The sequence below is a fragment of the Martes martes genome (assembly GCF_963455335.1).
Source record: "Martes martes genome assembly, chromosome: 1".
In the NCBI taxonomy this organism is placed as follows: Eukaryota; Metazoa; Chordata; class Mammalia; order Carnivora; family Mustelidae; genus Martes; species Martes martes.
The window spans coordinates 104,135,389-104,155,622 of NC_137888.1; the positions used below are offsets into that span (position 1 = coordinate 104,135,389).

At 38.0% G+C, this 20,234-nt stretch overlaps 1 protein-coding gene across 1 annotated transcript in view; it reads left to right on the forward strand.

Moving 5' to 3' along the window:
• Positions 1-6,536: 6,536 nt before the first annotated feature.
• Positions 6,537-20,234, forward strand: part of ATP11B (ATPase phospholipid transporting 11B (putative)) — a 113,805-nt gene continuing 100,107 nt past the window's right edge. The window contains exon 1 of the mRNA XM_080809564.1: positions 6,537-6,853. Coding sequence (XP_080665690.1) covers positions 6,827-6,853 — 27 coding nt within the window. The 5' untranslated portion in view covers positions 6,537-6,826. The remainder of the gene's footprint in view (positions 6,854-20,234) is intronic.

The window sequence follows — 20,234 nt, forward strand, 5'->3', positions numbered from 1 at the left end:
AATTTCAAATACATACTATGGGCCAGGCCTTGGGTTAAGCACTGGAGATACCCAAGGATTTCTGCCCCTCTAGGTTATTGTGGATCTACAGCTGGATCTCAGCTCTCTCCAGCCCAGATCTTCCTCTTATCTGATTCCCTGAGAAATGTGACTTCACCTAGCTACACTTTGTTTCTGTCCCAGCATCCCATCTCCCACAATCCCAAACCAACCCAGCTCCTGTCTTCGGTCCATCCCAGCACCCTTCTGCTCAGCCAGTCTGAGCACTAAGGAAACAACAGGCTTTTTGCCTTTATGAGAATTTCTTACACTCTTCCTTCCAATAGTCATAAGCTATTACCAAAATCAGATGTTCAAGCTATTGCTTTCAACCTGTCTCCCAAACAGAAGTCTGTTTGAACTAGCATTTTTCAGTGCTAAACTTCCAAACCATTCTACTAGTTGCAATCTTAATGAACATCGTCCTTGATTTCACTTTGACCCAGCATATTTTCTTCTCGCTCACTTTTTTCCCCGGTTCATACACTGCCTTACCTAGCTTCAGTTTTTGCTCACTGAATGTTTACTCATTGCTTCCAGTCAATCTGCTACTCATACAAATTAACATTTATAGTCACTGGAAGATGGTGAAAATACATATGGAATTGCTATGGAGCTAAAGGAAATCACATAATTTTCAGATTAAATTATTTGGAATTCATTGTCTCATCTTAAAAGTTATCTTCATGGGAAAACCAAACAGGGGTGCCTGGGTGGCACAGTCAGTTGAGGGACTGATTCTTGGTTCTGGCTCAGGTTGTGATCTCAGGGTCCTGATATGAAGCCCCCCCCCCCATGTTGGGCTCTGTGCTCAGCACAGAATCCATTTAGGACTCTCTCTTTCTCTCTCTCTCTCTGCTTCTCCCCAAAATAAATAAAATAAAAACAAAAAAACCCCCAAAACTAATATTTATGACTTATAATAACGAATAGTTATGTCATATTTTCCTTTATTCCTTTTATTCAGAAAAGATTGAAGATGTCTCATGAAATACATTACAGTACAATAAGATGTTAAGGAAGTGGAGTAACCAACCAAAGGGAAACTAAGAGTAGACAAGTAAGAACTCAGGGCAAAAGTAATTCCCAAAATGTACCATGTAGAGTCTGGGCACTTGCCATAAGGAAGCCTCCAAATTTTTAAAGTACCAACACATGATGGAAGGAAGCACATTCTATTACATAATCCAAATGTGCAGATTATAAAACAAACTAGTTGCTCAAGAGAAAAACAGTCATTTGCGGTAATGAATTTCTGCAGGCTCTTGTCAGGACAACACAATGAGCAACATTCTCACCTGCACTTCCATGGTAAAAACAGTTGTCGGATTCCTCAGGCTGCATCTCTGTGGTCCCTGGACTCCAGCTGTTCATATGGCCCTAAACTGCAGGTCAGTGAAAGTAATCACAGAGGAGCCCAAACCAGACTTTCCAGAAACAGATTTCGATCATTTTTCTTTTAAAGACAAAATTTAGATCACCCAAAGAGTGAATGCTTTTCAGGAAATCCTCCATTAACACTACCTCTGTCCACTGAGCATTTCTGATCATATCTGCAAAGCACACAGATGCTCTGGCAATTTAGGGCATATTCATTCCCATTAGTACTCAGCAGAACTGGGGATAGGATTAACATTGTTTTATAAAAGTTTTAAGGACTAAGCCAAGATTTTCCTCAGAAAACAACTGTGGATCTATTCTAATACAGATAAAAGGGCAAATGTCAAGATTCTGCCATTGAAATCACCTGTGATGGTTTAGCCTACAAAATCTATGAAGCGGCTATTACCAGAAACCTACCTCTGCAGTCAATTTTCCCCATTATTATTTTTTTTTTTATCGTAGTAAGAGCAACACATAGTCTATCACCTTAGCCACTTTAAGTGTACAGTTTAGTGGTGTTAAATATATTCATAATGTTGTACAACCATCACCAACATCCATCTTCCTAACCCTTTTCATCTTCAAAAAAAAATTTTTTTTACTCTTTTCACTAAAACTCTGTACCCATTAAACAAGACATTCCGTCTCCCCTCTCTCCCCAGCCCCTGGAAACCACCATTCTACCTTCTCTCAGTCTGACCTAATGCAGTCATTTTAGTCAGGAAGAAAAGCATTCATAAAATATCTAACATCAAGCCGTGAAATTTGCCTGTGATATCCAGAAGTTAAAATGCTACAAAAACCAATGCCTCTGGATGGCTAAATAATTTGATTATGTGGCACAAGTAATCAAAAGTTGCTTAGGTTTGGAGACTGTTAATTAACAACAGCAGCTTTGGTGTTGCTGCTGCTGATCTGAGGCCATCACTCTTTTTGTCAATAATTCAATCACAGGTGCTTGTCTGAATGTCTCCCCTATTATGACAAGTAAAACTAAGTCCAAAAGGTACACAAGTTCATTTTTCTACTTTTTTTTTTTTTTTACAAGAGAAGTGATAGAACACTGCATCTAGTTAACACAAAAGTAGTATTGACTTATGAAAGGGCAACTTAAAAATAAGGAAGAAAGAGGGTGCCTGGCTGGTTCAGTCGGTTAAGCGACTGACTCTTGATTTCGACTCAGGTCATGATCTCAGGGCCCTGGGATCCAGCCCCATCCTCAGATAGGAGTCTGCTTGAGATTCTTTCTCTCTCTTTTTCTCTCTCTCTCTGACCGCTCCACCCCTCTCCCAATTCTCTCCCTCTCTCTCTTTCTCAAAATAAATAAATAAATCTTTAAAAAAAATAAGGAAGGAGGAAGGTGCAGAACACATTTGTTTTGCATGCTTGAGCTCTTCAAGAAAGGTCATTTTTATGGATCCTAACTCTCACCATGGTTTTGAGATTCGGTTCTATATAAGCATAAATAGCCAAAAATTAAAACTCTATTTATATAACTTAGTCTACAACCGATACTGGTTTTGAGAAATTTTCAAGAAAACTTGCAAATATGTAATGTGATATTGTTCCTGATGAATTTTGTCATAAGGTGATAAATATATAATCCTGGTCAGTACTGGAAAAGTTTACCTGAAGTCTGTTTTCCTTCAGCCTGAAGTCTGGTCTAGAAGTTCTGGAATGATAACTAATCAGATAATTATCAGAAGTGATAATCACTTTTCAAGTGGAATAATGTATAATCTACTAGATTTGTGATTTTGAGAAAAATGGAAAGTGCCCTTTTTAAAAATGAGAGCAGATTCTAGGGCCCCTCTGATGGCTCCCATTGCTGAAGAAATAATTAAGGCATTAAGACAAAAGACAGGCAAGGCTTAGTGTCCTCCAGTCAGACTGACCCTTGAAGAGTTCTGAGAGGCACACAACAGAGACTATCCTGAGTCCAAGCAACAATGACCACTGGTCTTAACTGCAGAGCCTGGGATCTACTGAAATTATTCATTATGCTCCACTTTATATTACTTTGATATACCTGAAGTAGGTATTTTTTTCCTTAGCTACTCATTTATTGATATCAATTATTTAACAGACATACATTGAGTACCTTTAAGACACCGTAAGTACCAAAATGAATGAGGCAGGAATTTTGACGTTAACAAGCTCATAGCCTGTGCTTTCCATTCATAGTTCAAGATGTTCTAATCAAGAAAAATATCCTCCTTTGTTTTGTCCCTGTTATACCTGTTACACCAAATCAGGAGATATATTTTTTTTCCCCTGGGATTAAACATACCTCACAAGTATAAGTAGCACAGAATTATATTAACAGGTTGACTTAAGAAAAAGAACCCTATTTACCATTAATTCAGTGACTGTTTGATGCTGGCAAGCGTACTCTCTTGAAATGTCTGTCACTTCACTTGGAATGACTGAAGTTTCAGGTTTCCCTTTCTGTCACCAGAGCACAACTCCCTACAACGTGCTTTATTTACTTCTGGCTCTTTGCCAGTCCGGCACTTTCGAACTCTATCTTTCACTCTAGCAATAATTTCATATCTTACCTTTCTTCTCTCTCCTACCTGTCACATATAGTATCTATGGAATAGCATTCTGATTTCATCCCATCATTTCCTTGTTCAGAAAGTTCTGGGAATTGCTTACCTCCTGTAAGCTCGTGACTAATTGGAAACTCTTTCCATGCTATGCCTATACTTACTCACCCAACTCCACCTCTTAGTTACTACCTATTACTCTTATTAGTTGTACCTCAAACACCTTGAGTTTTCTCCACTCTCTAAGTACTTGCTCCTGCAGCTATTTAACTGATTACTCTCTATAACTTCTCTCTCCAACTAGGTTGCAAACTCCATCCAGTGAGAAAGGGTCACCTTAAATTTCCATTTGTGTCTTCTCTGTTTTAGGCAGTTGTTATGCATACATTTGGTGCTCAATACTTAAGAAACAACTGTGAAATGAATAAATTACCACTGACTGGAAACACATTTTCTTTCTTTTACAGCTGGTGCCTACCTTAAGTCTTGTTATTTCCATGTCAATGCTTTTTTAAACCTTTCCAGGTACAACCAATAGGAAGAAATTCTTTTTATATTATGACCTGGTATGCCTGTGTGTTTGTACAAAAGTTTCACAAAACAATACATATTACACTGTGCAATATATTCTGATGTTTTCTGTTCTATTTTTTAAAATACCGATTATGACACACTAAATTGATTTCATTACTACTAATGGGTTATAATCTCTGTTATAAAAATACTCTGTGCTCCTTGGATTAATATGAGATAACATAATATTGCTCTTGACAAGTGCTTTGAGAACAAAACAGCGCTTTGAGTATTCTGTTCCTGACAGTCTGACCTACAATTACGATCTTTTCAGTTATCTTGAGATCACTTCTCCCCGCATCCCACAATAGCATTTAGAATCAAGTCCTCATCCCACTTTTATCTTTTGAAATTTAGGGCATAGTTAAATAATCACAAAAGTATCCTCTTGATTTCTACATCTTATGTTGTCTTGATAAATGTTAGTGGCATATAAATAAAAATTTCCAGGCCTAATTTAATCAGACCACTTGCAGATGAAAAGTAGTTTCGCTAAGTAGGTATAGGTATGATCGTATTTTTTCTTTCTTTACGTAGCTTAAGATCATGAGCTTTGTTGCTAGACCATTCAGGATCTGAATCCCAGCTTTGCAAAGTTACTTAAGCTGAGCAAGTTTATTTAACCTGAGCCTCCACTTCTGTACCCATACATTGGAAATAATCATTTCAGTTTCAAAGGGTAGAGGAGGGGTTAAATTAGACCATGCAAGTAAAGAGCTTAGTACAGGGCCTGGGACACACAAGTGCTCCATGAATGGCAGTAATATTTTATTACTATAACAATAAGTAAATATATCTCAAACTTCCTTTTAGGGTCAGAAAGCAAGGTTCAATCATAAGAACAAAAGTGAGACTACTTTTTTCTTTAAATATCTAGCTAATTTCTGTACTCGGGTTATTTATAATATAAAATTCCACTGCTGGTTTTATAGATCATAAATATCCCTAAGGAAAAGATCTATTTGTGGCACTAGATAATCATTATAGAATACGGAATGTTTATTAAAACTAAAAGATTATGTATATATGCAATAACTTGCTTGGTCATTTACTCTCATTTCTGTCTTCTCTTAATTTAAAAAAATTTGTTTCAACCACAAGAAACACCTGTATGTTGGTGAAGTGTTCTTTAATTCAGCAAAAATACTGCACAAGAAACATAACACTCAAGATGTAGGTGGGGCTGCTTTTGAACAATAAGGAGATGTACAGCTTTGTGTCAGCCTTCCAAGTCAAAGCCTTGTTCTAGTTGTTTTTTTACATTCCTCCTTACCTTTATTTAAGCACACCGTTATCTTACCTAGGTCTTGCTACTTCTAGAGTGGTTTTGATTGCAGGAGTTAACATACCTTCCCATACAAAATATTGCTCACCCCCCCTTCCTTCCTCCAACCTGTTCAATTTAGCACAGCAAAACAGAGTATCTCGTCCATTCTCCGGGAAATGGTGGTCCAGACTGGATCAGGCACAGGGCAGTTGCAGCCCTTCTCGAAATTACTTTGAGGCAGTAATCAAGATTCCCCTAGCTCCAGCTCAGTCATTTGCTTAAGAAGAGGGCTGGGTTATGCATTGAAAAAAAGACTTTGACAATCTAATTGAACCCACCTGGCCCCTGGGGATTAACTTTCAGTCACTACACTTGAGAAAGTGCGTATGCGTGTTGGGGGACCGGGAGACCAAAGAAGGCAGACGGCGACAGACCTGCAACAGGAGGTAGAATCAGAGTCCGCAAGAGGCTGCAGACTCCGTAGACAGACACGATTTAATCCCATCCCTGAATTGGGAAGAAAGGGGGACAGAAGGAAGAAGCCGCTTTCGAGAAGCTGCACCTGGCCAGGCCGGCTGCCGGCCCCGCCCACCCAACTGACCCCAGGCTCCTGACGGCTGCTGGGCGCGCCGGGCCCCTCGGTCCCCACAGCCCCTTTCGTCACGTCCGGGGGCGGGCCGGGGCGCCGGGGGAGGGCCCGGGTGGGGCTGGGGGCCGGGCTGGACGGGGGTGGGGTTGTGGTGGTGCTTCGGGTGACAACGGTCAATAATGAAGGTGGCTGCGGCGCGGCGGCAGGCTCAGCTGCGCCGGGCGGGGGCGGCGCCGGGGCCGCGCCTGTAGGACCTCGGAGCCGGCGCGGCGAGATGGGGACCCGGCGCGGGGAGTGAGGTGGCTGCGGCGGCGAGCGGAACTTCAGCCAGAGGGGCAATCCCGCTTCCCCCTCTGGCTCGTCAGCTTCCACCTGCAGCCCCTCGGCCCCCGCGACCCGCGGGACCGGGACGGCGACGGCGGGGGCATGTGGCGCTGGGTCCGGCAGCAGCTGGTAAGTGCCTTCTCTCCTCCCGGACGTCCGCCGCCGCGCGGCCTCTCGGGCCCGGGCGGCGGGGAAGGGCCGGCTGCTCGGAGCCGCGAGGCCGGGGCGCGGGCGCCGGGCTAGGCCGCGGCGGAGGCAAGCGCGGGGCCCGAGCTGGAAAGCCGCGTACAGCTCCCGCACCAATCTCGCCTCCGACCCCGGGACGCGGAGGCCGGGGGGAGGCGGCTGCTTCCTGCCCGCACTTCTAAGGTCTCCTCGGTTCTCGCCGCTCCTGGGTGTCACGGCCGCAGGCGGGGGTCCCGAGCGGGCTCGGCGACCCCCCTGAGGAAACAGGGCGAGGGAACGGAAAGAGAGTAGGTGTAGGGGAGAGACGAGAGGCTTCTGTTTCCTGCACCTACAATTTGGGACACGTTTGAGGGAACGGAAAGGGGAGGACTTCTCTTCAGCTCCCTCTTGTCACTGTTTTCAGTTAGGTGTCACGATTCAGTGTTGCGTTAGTTATCAAGGAGGGGGGTACCTTCTCTAATGTAGCCCCTCGCCTCGACAGAAATTTTACTCAAGCCCTAAGTGAGGGAAAGACAAAATATTCCAACACCCCGTCTGCTTTCGGAAAAGAGGTGTACGAAAGTTACGAAGGACTGTTTTTCTCCTCTTACCTTGTCCTCACCCTACCTCACCCCAAGTCAAACTTTTGAATTGTGAACCTTACTTTTTCCCGTTCTCTCAAGGCAGTTTGAACGACACAGGTTTGGAACCAGTGGTTAACTTCTCAGTTTTACTGGAACATCTGGAGAAAAAAAAATCTTAGAAAAGGGTGATTTAAGGCATATAAAAAAAGCGCCACCTTTCTCAGAATTAATTCAGAGAGAAAAATCTTTCCTGCCTCCTGGCAACTACAGCCTAGAAAATACAGCAGTAAGGCGACAGTGACAATGAGGACAGAAATTGTTCCTGGCTGAAGAAGCCTAAACCTTATCTCTGTGATGAGGTCTTTTGCTGGTTGCTGCTTAATTTCTAAATCGCATTAATTAATGCTTCTACAGTTCAGTGTTCCCATTTACTGATTCAAAAGGCAATGCAGCAAAAACGACTTTTGTGGCACTCTAAAGATTTTGTGGGTTTGAAGCATTTATACCTCTTTTTCCCTGCTCTAGAACAACATTTTAATGTTAATTCTGTTTCAGAGCCAGCCTTCTGTTAAGTCATTTTGGAAAGGGCATCACTCAGAAAAAACTCTTATAAATAAAACTGGAACTGCCTGCCGCTCAAACAGATGTTGGCTTCCTATTTTTAGCTAATTGTAAATTCAGGTATTCCATATATATATATGCCTTATTAGGAAACTGAGCTAGTGATGTCATTATAATACTATACTGTAATACCTTGGCCTTGTTGCAATAACCCATAGCACAACTTGACTCTGAAAGTTATTTATTACAGGTCTGATCTCATGCTTTTGATTTACCAGTCTCCATGTATAAAAGATTTAGCTAATGCTGTTTTTGTGTGGTAGGAAGATCATTCTAAAGTGGCTTTCTTAAAGCTTTTCCTAGTAGATTAAGACACTGCTTCTAGGTGTTAGGTATTTCTGTTAACCTGAATAAAATCTCGGGGTTGTGTAACCACTCTCATCTTCAAGACAGGCAATCTGGTAATGTTTTTTAAAACTGCTTCAAATGAACACAACTAAAAGGAAGGGCAGGAAGTGGTATGGTTATTTTACAAGACACCTGCCTTACTGAGTGATTAACAAGTTGAACAACTTGCTGTGCCTAAAAAATGCTATCTCTGACATTTAGTTGCTCACCTCGCTGGTTTTATTTTTAAGTTATCAGATCTTCTAAGAAGGTAATCAGATCTGTGCCAATGTTAGGAGTTTGTATCTCTGATTAAGTTTGTACACACACACTTAAATTGTACATTATGGATAGTGGATACATGGAGTAATGAAAGTATATTTGCTATCTCCAGCATAAACAGCTATTTTAGTTACTACACCAGGAATTATTCAACTCAAAGTGTAGTTTAGAGTATACTTCCATTTGCTCAATGGATTTTGTCACCATGTCTTTTAACCATAGGTTCATTCTAAAAATTCAGGTAAGTGGGACAAATCTGGGGAAATTAAATTGCAGGACAGGTTTTTTTTTTTTTAATTATAAACCCTTTATTCATTATGTGAATCCTGATTTTCAGCAACTTAGATTGTCTTGCCAAAAAAAAGTTTCCTGTCATGTTACAAAAGTAATTCCCACACTGTAGTAATTTATAACTTAAGGAAACTTTGACTCCTTATCTCCACAAAGTATTTTCTTTTTTTTTTTTTTTTAAGATTTTATTTATTTATTTGACAGAGCGACACAGAGGAAACGCCAGCAGGGAGAGTGGGAGAGAGAGAAGCAGGCTCCTTGCTCAGCAAGGAGCTCGATGCTGGGCTCCAATTGGGCCTCCAAGTGGGATTCTATCCCAGGACCCTAGGATCATGACCCAAACTGAAGGCAGCCGCTTAACCACCAAGAGCCACCCAGGTGGTCCAAGTATTTTCATTTCTTGACACAATGAGAAAACTCAAAGAAGGTTGCTGTTTTCCAACTTGGGGAAGTAGAGTGAAAAGAAAAGATTGGTATATCTTTTTTCTTTTTCTTTTGTTCTTTGTTTTTTTGGCTCAAAGTGCTAAGGTTAGTTTACACTAAGAAAATTCTAAGCAAAATTTCTTACCGTGTTTTTCTGGTGCAATTAGTGTTCATAGTGTACTCATTTCTGGCAGCATATTATGTGTATTAATCCCTTAGAGATGACAGCACCTTGATTATAATAGTATTAATGCTATTAGCTACTCACTGTATTCTAACGTTTGGATTTGTATGATAGCCATTAACTAAACATATTAGCTATTTAAACTAAAATCCAATTAATTAAATTAAAAATTCATGTACTTATTAGCTATTATATTGGACAGTTCAGAGTAGAACATTTTCATTATCACAGAAAATTCTGTTGGACAGCACTTCTTTAGACTTTTTTTTTTAAACAGGCTCCATGCTAGGCATGGGCTTGACCTTACAACCCTGAGATCAAGAGTAGGATGCTTAACCAGCTAAGCTACCTAGGTGCCCCACTTCTTTAGATTTTTAAATGAAATCCTTTGCTAATATATACTTTAGTTGCCGTGTGATATTTCTTTACAGGACAAAGTAATGCTGTGCTTTTAAAGCACTTACTGTGTGCAGACATTATAATGCTAAATACTGGAGATATAAATGTAGGCCTTATTCATCTCTGTATGTTCAGTGCCTCACTATACTTGACATAGAGTAGACACTGGGTACATGTATGCTGAAAAAATGAGTAGGTAAGGAAAGAAAGAAAGAATGAATCCATGGTGTTGCTTCTGTGTTTAGAGATAAAATGACAACATACGAGATTGACCCCTCCAGAAAAAAAGTAGAAAAGTACTGTAATTTTACAAATTAATCTTAATCTTGTCATTCCAGGATACTGTTTCTTAAATTGTTCTGTAAAGTAGTGCCTTCAGATTTGTACTGGCAATAGTGAAAAGACTGGTGAGATTGTCTTGTGATTCACTGAGAAAAATGGCAAGCTCTTAAACTAAACTCTTTCAACTTTCTGTTCTCTCACACTTACCAAACTTGTTGATATCTGTATTTAACTCTTCCCTTTCCACCTGTCACAAAAAAACAAAAACAAAAAACAGGTGACTATCCTCTTTTCCAAACTAACCAGCCCACTTGTGCTCTTAATCTTGTTCTTTCATCCTACTCTCCACACTCCCTATCATTTATCTATAGTATGTTTACCCTAGTCTTGTCCTTCAATATGTGAACATGTTCAACTCTCCCTCTACTATTTTACTTTGTCCTGTACTCTTAACTGTCAAATTCTTTTCAGTTTTCTAGAAAATAGATCTGTCCTATATAATTGTGCTGTCCAGTACACTTGAAATGTGGCTATTTGAATCAAGATATTCTTAGGTATAAAATACAGGATTTCAAAAACAGTATGAAAATAATGTAAAATATCTCAATTTTTCTGTTGGTTACATGTTAATATTTAGGCTATATCAGGTGAAGTAAAATATTTCAATTAATTTTTCCTGTTTTTATTTATTTTTCTAATGTGGTTACTAGAAATTTTTAGATTGTATATGTGGCTTGCATTTGTGACACATGTTATATTTCTGTTAGTGCTTCTGGGTAATATTAAAAGCGTGTTCCGTGTTTCTATATAGCACACAATATAAGTCTAGGTATCTCACTCACTAGACTGTAAATATCTTAGGGCAGGGACATATCTTGTTCATCTTTATATCCCTTGTACTCAAGACAGCAGCTGGCCCATTCATTGTATATACTCACCCACCAAATATTGGTTGAATTAATGAATGACTATCATATTTATTTCAGCGTCAGTTTAGGAGTACCTGTATTCTTTGCCTTTCTCTCAAGAGTAGGAAAAGGAGGCACAGACCTGTGGTGGTAGTATTTGGTGGAGCTAAGTAAGTTTTAACCTCAGGAATTAATGTTTAAGAAACCAGATCTTTGAATATTTGCTTCCTTTATCTTTATCTTTAGACACATTCTTAGATACCCACTTTTTCATTTAATAGGGAGGTCAAGCATTAGAAGAATCCCAAGTATCCCAGAAGCACAGAAGTAGGGACCTTGCTTAGATCCTCCAAAAGAACCTTATGGCTGCTATTATTGTCATTAAATATCCCTTCAATCCCTGCAGTCTGTTTTCAAGAGAGCAGCCGCAGTGATCTTATTAAAAACACAAGTTGGATCATGTAATTCCTGCGCTTAAAACCTTCTAAGGATTTGCTTTCTTGCTCAGAGTAAAAAACAAAGTCTTTGCTTGATCTGTATCTCTGTATGCACACTCTTCCTACTTTGACCTGCCAAACCACTTCTCATCTCCCATCACTCTTTCCTCACTTTCCTTTACCCACAATGGCTGCCTTGCAATTCATCAGAAGTGTCAGGTGTACTTCAATCTCAGGATCTTTCCCTTGTCTGTTACCTCTGCCTGGAATGCCACCCTCCCAACTCCCCCATCCCCTTATCTGCTGGTTCCTTTACTCCCTTCAAGTCTTTATTCAGTTGTTACTTATTCAGTGAGGCCTTTTCTGGACATTCAGTATAAAACTGTAACCCTCCCCAGTACTTCCCTATCCCCCTTACCTGCTTTTTATTTTTCTAAGTACTTAACACTATTTAACATACTCTACAATGTATTTGTCTCCTTTATCTCATGAAGGCAAGGATTTTTGTCTAGTTTTAGTTCTCCATATGACAAGAACTGTTCCTCATTTATTTCTTTTTTATTTATTTACTCATTCACTCGAACATTTTCTGAACACCTAATTTGTGATAGCATGTTGCTAGGTTCTCAAACTACAAAATAAGGCAACCCTTTCCTACTCAGTCTTCCAAGAGTCTCTTCTTCCCAAATGGGTATTTGGATTGTTGTCATTTTTTCCTATTACAAAAAATGTTGCAGTGGCCATTATTTATGTTTATGGGTTTTTAAAAATTATTACTGAAACACTTAGAAGTGGAATTGCGGTAACAGGGTGTGTACATTATAACTATTACATGTATTGCCAAATTATTTTCCAGAATGTGAGAGTTCCCCTTTCCCTACCTCTTGGTCAACACTTTGTACTGTCAGACTTGAAATTTACCAGTCTGGATGAGTGTGAATTGTATTTTATTTTGTTTTTATTTGCATTTTCCTGATTGCTAATGAGATTCAAGTGTCCTGTATTTCATTCATATGACTAGATTGCTCATTTTTCTATTGAATAGTTTGTCTTTCCCCTATTAGTTCTTTCTGTAGTCTGTATTCTAATTCTTTGTTGTGGTTGTAAAAATTTTCTTCCAGTTCATTCCTTGTATGTATTTAACTTTGTTGATAGTGTCTTTTTTTGATAGAGAAATTTCAAATTTATTTGTAGGTAAATTTATTAAGAGTAGTGATTTTGTTTTTTTATTAGTTGTTTAGATATTCCTTTCCTGTGATCATAGAGTTATTTTTCTAGTGTTGTCTTCAAAGTGTCTTAAAATTTAGTTTTTCAACATTTAGGTCTCTAGTATATCTAGAATTGAATTTTATTTATGGAATAGAGAATATACTTTACTTTCTCCCATATGGAAAGTTATTTGTCTCAGTACTTTTTCTTGAATGAGCTACCTTTTCCCCACTAATGGGTGTTGTTTGCTTTTTCTGTTATATATCCGCATTCTCTTTCATATATCATGTTCGCTTCCTAAATCCCCTATTCAGTTTCATTTATCTATTGATCTGATGCACCAATAATGTACTATCTTTTTTTTTCCAAAGATTTTATTTATTTATTTAACAGAGAGAGATCACAAGTAGGCAGAGAGAGAGAGAGAGAGAAGCAGACTTCCCGCTGAGCAGAGAGCCTGATGTGGGGCTTGATCCCAGAACCCTGAGATCATGACCTGAGCTGAAGGCAGAGGTTTAACCCACTGAGCCACCCAGGCACCCCTAATGCACTCTTTTAATTAAGTTTTAAATTTTAATTCCAGTGTAGTTAACATACAGTGTTATATTAATTTCAAGTGTACAATATAGCAATTCAGCAATTCTATACATTATTCAGTGCTTATCATGATAAGTGTATAATCCCCTTCACCTATTTTACCCATCTCCCACCCATCATCAGTTTATTCTCTATAGTTAAGAGTCTGTTTCTTAGTTCGGCTCGTTCTCCTTTTTTTCCCTTTACTCATTTGTTCTGTTTCTAAAACGAGATCATATGGTATTTGTCTTCCTATCACTGGCTTATTTCGCTTAGCATTATACTTGCTAATATTATACTTGCATTATATTTGTTGCACATGGCAAGATTTCATTCTTTTTATGGTTGAGTGATATTCCGTTGTATATATGTACATTTTCTTTGTCCATTTATCTATTGATGGACACTTGGGCTGCTTCCATAATTTGGCTTTTGTAAATAATGCTGTTATAAACAGAAGGGTGCATGTATCCTTGAATTAGAGTTTTTGCATTTGGGGGGTAAATACCCAGTAGTACAATTATTGGATTGTAAGATAGTTCCATTTTTAACTTTTTGAGGAATCTTCATACTGTTTTCTCTAGCGGGTTCCCCAGTTTGCACTCCTACCAACAGTGCACAAGGATTCCTATTTCTCCACATCCTTTGCCAACACCTGTTGTTTCTTGCGTTTTTGATTTAGCCATTCTTGATAGGTGTGAGGTGATACCACATTGAAGTTTTGATTTGCAGCTCCCTGATGACAAGTGATGTTGAGAGCATCTTTTCATGTGTCTGTTGACCATCTGTATTCTTTGGAGAAGCTATTTATGTTTTCTGCCCATTTTTTAATTTGATCATGTGTTTTATGGGTGTTGAGTTGTGTAAGGTCTTTATATACTTTGGGTACTAAACCTTTAACGGTTGTGTCATTTGCAAATATGTTCTCCCATTCAGTAGGTTGTCTTTTAGGTTTGTCAATTGTTTCCTTTGGTATGCAGAAGCTTTTCATTTTGTTGGAGTTCCAATAGTTTATTTTTGCTTTTATTTTCCTTGCCTTTGGAGACATACCTAGGAAAAAGCTGCTACTTCTAATGTTGGAGAATCACTGCCTTTTCTCTCTTCTAGGATGTTTATAGTTTCAGGTGTCACATATAAGTCCTTAATTCATTTTTAATTTTATCTTTGTGTGTGGTATAAGCCGGTGGTCCAGTTTCCTTCTTTTGCACATACCCATCTGGTTCTCCCAACACCATTTGTTGAAGATGCTGTCTTTTCTCCATTGCATTTTCTTTCCTCCTTTGTCAAAGATTAATTGACCATATTAACAGGTCTATTTCTGGGCTTTGTATTCCATTGATCAATGGGCCATTTTTGTGCCAGTTCAATACTGTTTTGATAACTGCACTTTGTAGTATAACTTGAAATCTGGAATTGTGATACCTTTAGCTTTGTTTTTCTTTTTCAAGATTGTTTTGGAGGTTTAGTCTTCTGTGGTTCCATATAAATTTTAGGATTATTTGTTCTAGTTCTGCGAAAAATGTTGTTGGTATTTTGATGGGAGTACATTAAATCTGTAGGTTGTTTTGGGTACTATGGACGTTTTAACCGTATTTGTGCTTCCAATACATGAGCATGGGCTGTTTTCCCACTTGTTTGTGTTGTCTTCAATACCTTTCATCAGTGTTTTATAGTTTTCAAAGTAGGCCTTCACCTCTTTGATGAAGTTTATTCCTCGGTATTTTATTAACTTTGGTGCAGTTGTAAATGGGATTACTTTCTTAATTTCTCTTTCTGTTGCTTCATTTTTAGTGTTTAAAAATACCATGAATTTCTGTAAGTTGATTTTATATCCTATGACCTTACTGAATTCATTTATCAGTTCTAGTACTTTTTTGGTGCAGTCTTTAGGGTTTTCTGTGTATAATATAATGTCTTCTCCAGATAGTGAAAAGTTTTACTTTCTTTACCAATTAGGATGCCTTTTATTCTTTCCTCTTGTCTGATTGCTGTGGCTAGGACTTCCAGTACTATGTTAAATCCAGTACTGTGTTAAATAAGAGTGGTAAGAGTGGACATCCTGTCTTATTCCTGATTCTAGGAGAAATATTCTGTTTTTCCCCGTTAGTATAATGTGAGCCGTGGGGTTTTATATTGGACTTTATTATGTTGAGGTATGTTCCCTCTAATCCTACTTTGTTGCGGGATGAATGGATGTCATACTTTGTCAAATGCTTTTTCTGCATCTGTTGACATGATCATATGGTTTTTATCCCTTCTTTTATTGATGTGATGTATCACATTGATTGACTTGTGAATATTGACCCACCTTGCATCCCAGGGATAAGCCCCACTGATTGTGATGAATCATTTGTTTAATGTATCATTGGATTTGGTTTGCTAATAGTTTGTTGAGGATTTTTGCATCTATGTTGATCAGAGATTATTGACCTATAGTTCTCTTTTTCTGTAGTGTCTTTATCTGGCTTTGGTATCAGGGTAATGCTGGCTTCCTAGAATTAATTAAGTTTTCCTTCCTCTTCTATTTTTTTGGACTAGTTTGAGAAGAATAGGTATTATCTCTTCCTTAAATGTTTGGTAGAATTTACCTGTGAGGCCATCTAGTCCTGGACTTTTGTTTATTGGGAATTTTTGATGATTAATTCAATTTCACTGTTTGTAATCAGTCTGTTCAAATTTTTTATCTCTTCCTAATTAAATTTTGGGAGGTTATATATTTCTAGGGATTTATCCATTTCTTCTGGGTTGTCCAATTTGTTGGTATATAATTTTTCATAATATTCTGTTACAATCTTTTGTATTTCTGTAATGTCGGTTGTTATTTCTCCATTTTCCTTTCTGATTTTATTTGTGTGTTCTCTTTTTTTTTAATGAGTCTGGCTAAGGGTTTATCAGTTTTTTTGATCATTTCAAAGAACTAGTTCCTGGTTTCATTGATCTGTTCTATTACTTTTTTTGGTTTCTATTTCATTTATTTTTGCTCTAATCTTTATTATTTCCTTCCTTCTACTAATTTGGGGTTTTGTTTGTTTTTCTTTTTTTTGATCCATCAGGTGTAAGGTTAGGTTGTTTGTTTGGGATTTTTTTCCCCTTCTTTAGATAGGCCTGTATTGCTATAAACTTCCCTCTTAGAAAGCTTTCGCTTCATCCCGAAGATTTTGGACCATTGTGTTGTCATTTTCATTTGTCTGCATGTATTTTTTTTTTAATTTTCTCTTTGATTTCTTGGTTGACCCATTCATTGCTTAGTAGCATGTTATTTAACCTCCATGTATTTGTGTGCTTTCTAGGGTTTTTCTTGTGGTTGATTTCTGGTTTCATAGTATTATGGTCAGAAAAGATGCATGGTATTACTTTGATCTTTTTAAATTTGTTGAGATTTGTTTTGTGGCCTAATACGTGATCTGTTCTGGAGAATGTTCCATGCGCACTTGAAAAGAATGTGTATTCTGCTGTTTTAGGACGGAATGTTCTGAGTATATCTGTTAGATCCATCTGGCCCAATATGTCATTCAAAGCCAACAAGTTTCCTTGTTGATTTTCTGTTTGGATCATCTATCCATTGATCTTAAGTAGAGTGTTATGCACTGTCTTAGTTACAGTATTTTTTTAAGTCTTGATATCTGGCTGAGTAGAACCCCCAGTTCTTTTTTTTCTTTCAGAATTGCATTGAACTTTAGTATTCCATATGCTATTTATAATCAATTTGTCAAATTCTGTGGAGAATCTTTCTAGGATTTTGATTGGTTTTGTATTGAATTTGTTAAGTTCCTTTGCATATTTTTTTCTTTGATGAGGTAGAAGCTATGGATTGTACATCATCATTTTCTCCCTATACCTTTATATTGAGTATCTGTATTCACGTACAAATAATACAGGGATTTAAGTTTTAACTCTGGTATTTCTTCTCTCACCTTCCACATTACTATTATGTAATAGTTTAGTTCTGCTGTTTTCCTTTTATCTGTTTTATTAAGACTTAACTCACTACCATACAGTTTACCCATTTAAAGTATTCAATTTTTTTAGTATATTTGTGGAATTGTGCAGCCATCACCACAGTCCGATGCTAGAACATTTTTATACCCCCTGAAACTCCCTTCCAATTGACTCGCACTTTCCATTCCCCTAAATCTCTAGCCCCCAGCACTAAGCAGTCACTAATTTATTTTCTACCTCTCTCAATTTGCCTACTGTGGACATTTCATAGAAATAGTATTTTATAGTATTTGGTATTTTGTGAATGTTTTCTAGTATAATATTTCACCTAGCATAGTGTTTTCGAGGGTCATCCATGTCATAGCATGTATTAGTAATTCATCCCTTTTTATTGTCAAATAATCCATTGTATGGATATACCACATTTTGTTCATCATGGACATTTAGTTTTTTCCACTTTTTGAGTGTTAGAAATAACACTGCTTTGACCACTGATGTACAAGTCTTTGTGTCCATGTATATTTTCATTTCTCTTGTGTGTGTATACCTAAAGAGTGGGTTTACTGGGTCATATGGTAACTCTATTTTTAACTCTATGAAGAATTGCCAAACTGTTTTCCAAAGTTGCTGCACCATTTTACATTCCCACCAGCAATGTATAAGGATTCTAATGTCTTCATATCCTTGTCAACACTTGGTTTTGTCTGTCTTTTTAATTATAGCTTTCATGGCAGGAATGAACCTCATTGTGGTTTTGATTTACAGTTTGCTAATTACTAATGATTTCAAACATCTTCTCATGTCCTTATAAGCCTTTTCTGGAGAAATGCCTATTCAGATCTTTTTGTCCATTAAATTTTTTTTTTAATTGATTTGTGAAAGTTCTTTTTTAATATTCTGGATACAAGAACTTTAATAGCTATATAGCTTGCAAATATTTTTTCCTTTAATGTGTATTCTAGTTCTTCTTCTCAAAACAGTTCCTAATTTTTGTCAGTTACTCATTTTTATTTTCTATGAAGAATTAGTAATTTCTTTTACTCACCATTGTTTCTTGCATACCACCTCCTCTCTCTGGGTTCACTTTTTTTAATAAAATGCATCCTTTAGTAAGTTTTTTTTTTTTTTTTAAAGATTTTATTTATTTATTTGACAGACAGAGATCACGAGTAGGCAGAGAGGCAGGCAGAGAGAGAGGGGGAAACAGGCTCCCCGCTGAGCAGAGAGCCTGATGCGGGGCTCGATCCCAGCACCCTGCGATCGTGACCTGAGCTGAAAGCAGAGGCCTCAACCCACTGAGCCACCCAGGCGCCCCTCCTTTAGTAAGTTTTAAGCAAGGGTTTGAAAGAATGATCTGTTTTAGTTTTTATGTCTTTATTTTATAATTATTGTTGAACACTAATTTAAGTAGATACAGAATTCTGGATTAACATTTACTTTCACTTAACATATTGAAGATACTACTTACTCCATTGCTTTCTGAACATTTATAATTGCTGGTACAAAATGTGTTTTTCATCTAACTGCCATTGCTGTTGGTAATCCGTGTCCAGTTCATTTTAAAATTCTCTTTGTCCTTGATATTTTGCAATATTATTTTGCTGTATTTATCATATTTTTTCATGTTTTTCCTGCTCTGCACTTGCATTTGCTTTCAGTCTGAAGGCTCTTATTGCTATGGTTCAGGAAATTTTCAGCCATTTTTTTTCTTTAAATATTGCTTCTCAGCCTTTAATTTTCTCAATCTAGAACTCTTGCTTGATACCAGTCTGTCTTCTATGGCTCTTCTTTTTCATATTTTTCATCTTTCATTTTCTATCTTTGCTACTTTCACTGTGAATTCCTTAGTTCTAGCTTCCAGTTCTCTAATTCTCTCACCTGTGTTCAGCCTAGAGTTCATCCTGTCCTCCAAATTACAAATGTAAGTGACTTTTTTATTTCCAAAATTTATTGGGTCTCTCAATTCTGCTTGTTCTTGATGCGTATCTGCTTGGTTTTCTCAGAATATTTCCTTTTTCTTTTTAAAGTAGATATTATTATCTCTTTGGAGGTTTTTTTACATATTTAAAAGTACACAGCTTTTTTCAGCTTCCTTTCAATTGAACCTGACTGTAGGACCCAGGTACAAAGGGGTGCTATTAATCCTTATCATGCCATAGGAACTGAACTTCAGACTGTTTCTCTCTAGACACAGATTCCCAAAGGCTTAGCCCCTGATTATATAAAATGGTTATCTTATTTTGAGGCTAGCTAAGTCTTCTTGATTAAAGAAAAAAAGATAATTTATCCATGTTTGCTTTTGTAAAGAAAAGGGAAGAGTTCAAAGTTTGGAGTTTGGAATTCCAGCGGCAAGACTTGACTGAACCCAAGAGTTTTTCCAGGGAGTTTAGCTGTATGGAAGAGAATAAGCAACAGCAGCAGTTTTCCCTATATCTCTCATTCCCAGTCCTGCCATCTTAAATCTGCTCAAGAGTGAGGCAAGGCTAGAAAATGAGTTGGGGAAATTTCTAGGTGGCATTGGTACTGTGGAGTGACAGGTTTGTAGAGGAAAAGGAGAGAAGTGATCGAGAGTTCTTTTACTCAGCAATGGCTATTCTTAAGTTAACGTTAATATTTTAGATACCAGAAAAATTAAGACTTGCTTGTACTTTAATGTGTATCTCCTCTTGAAAATGTTATCTACCGGGGCGCCTGGGTGGCTCAGTGGGTTAAAGCCTCTGCCTTCGGCTCAGGTCATGATCTCAGGGTCCTGGGATCGAGCCCCGCATCGGGCTCTCTGCTCAGCAGGGAGCCTGCTTCCCCCTCTCTCTCTGCCTGCCTTTCTGCCTACTTGTGATCTCTCTCCCTCTGTCAAATAAATAAATAAAATCTTTAAAAAAAAAA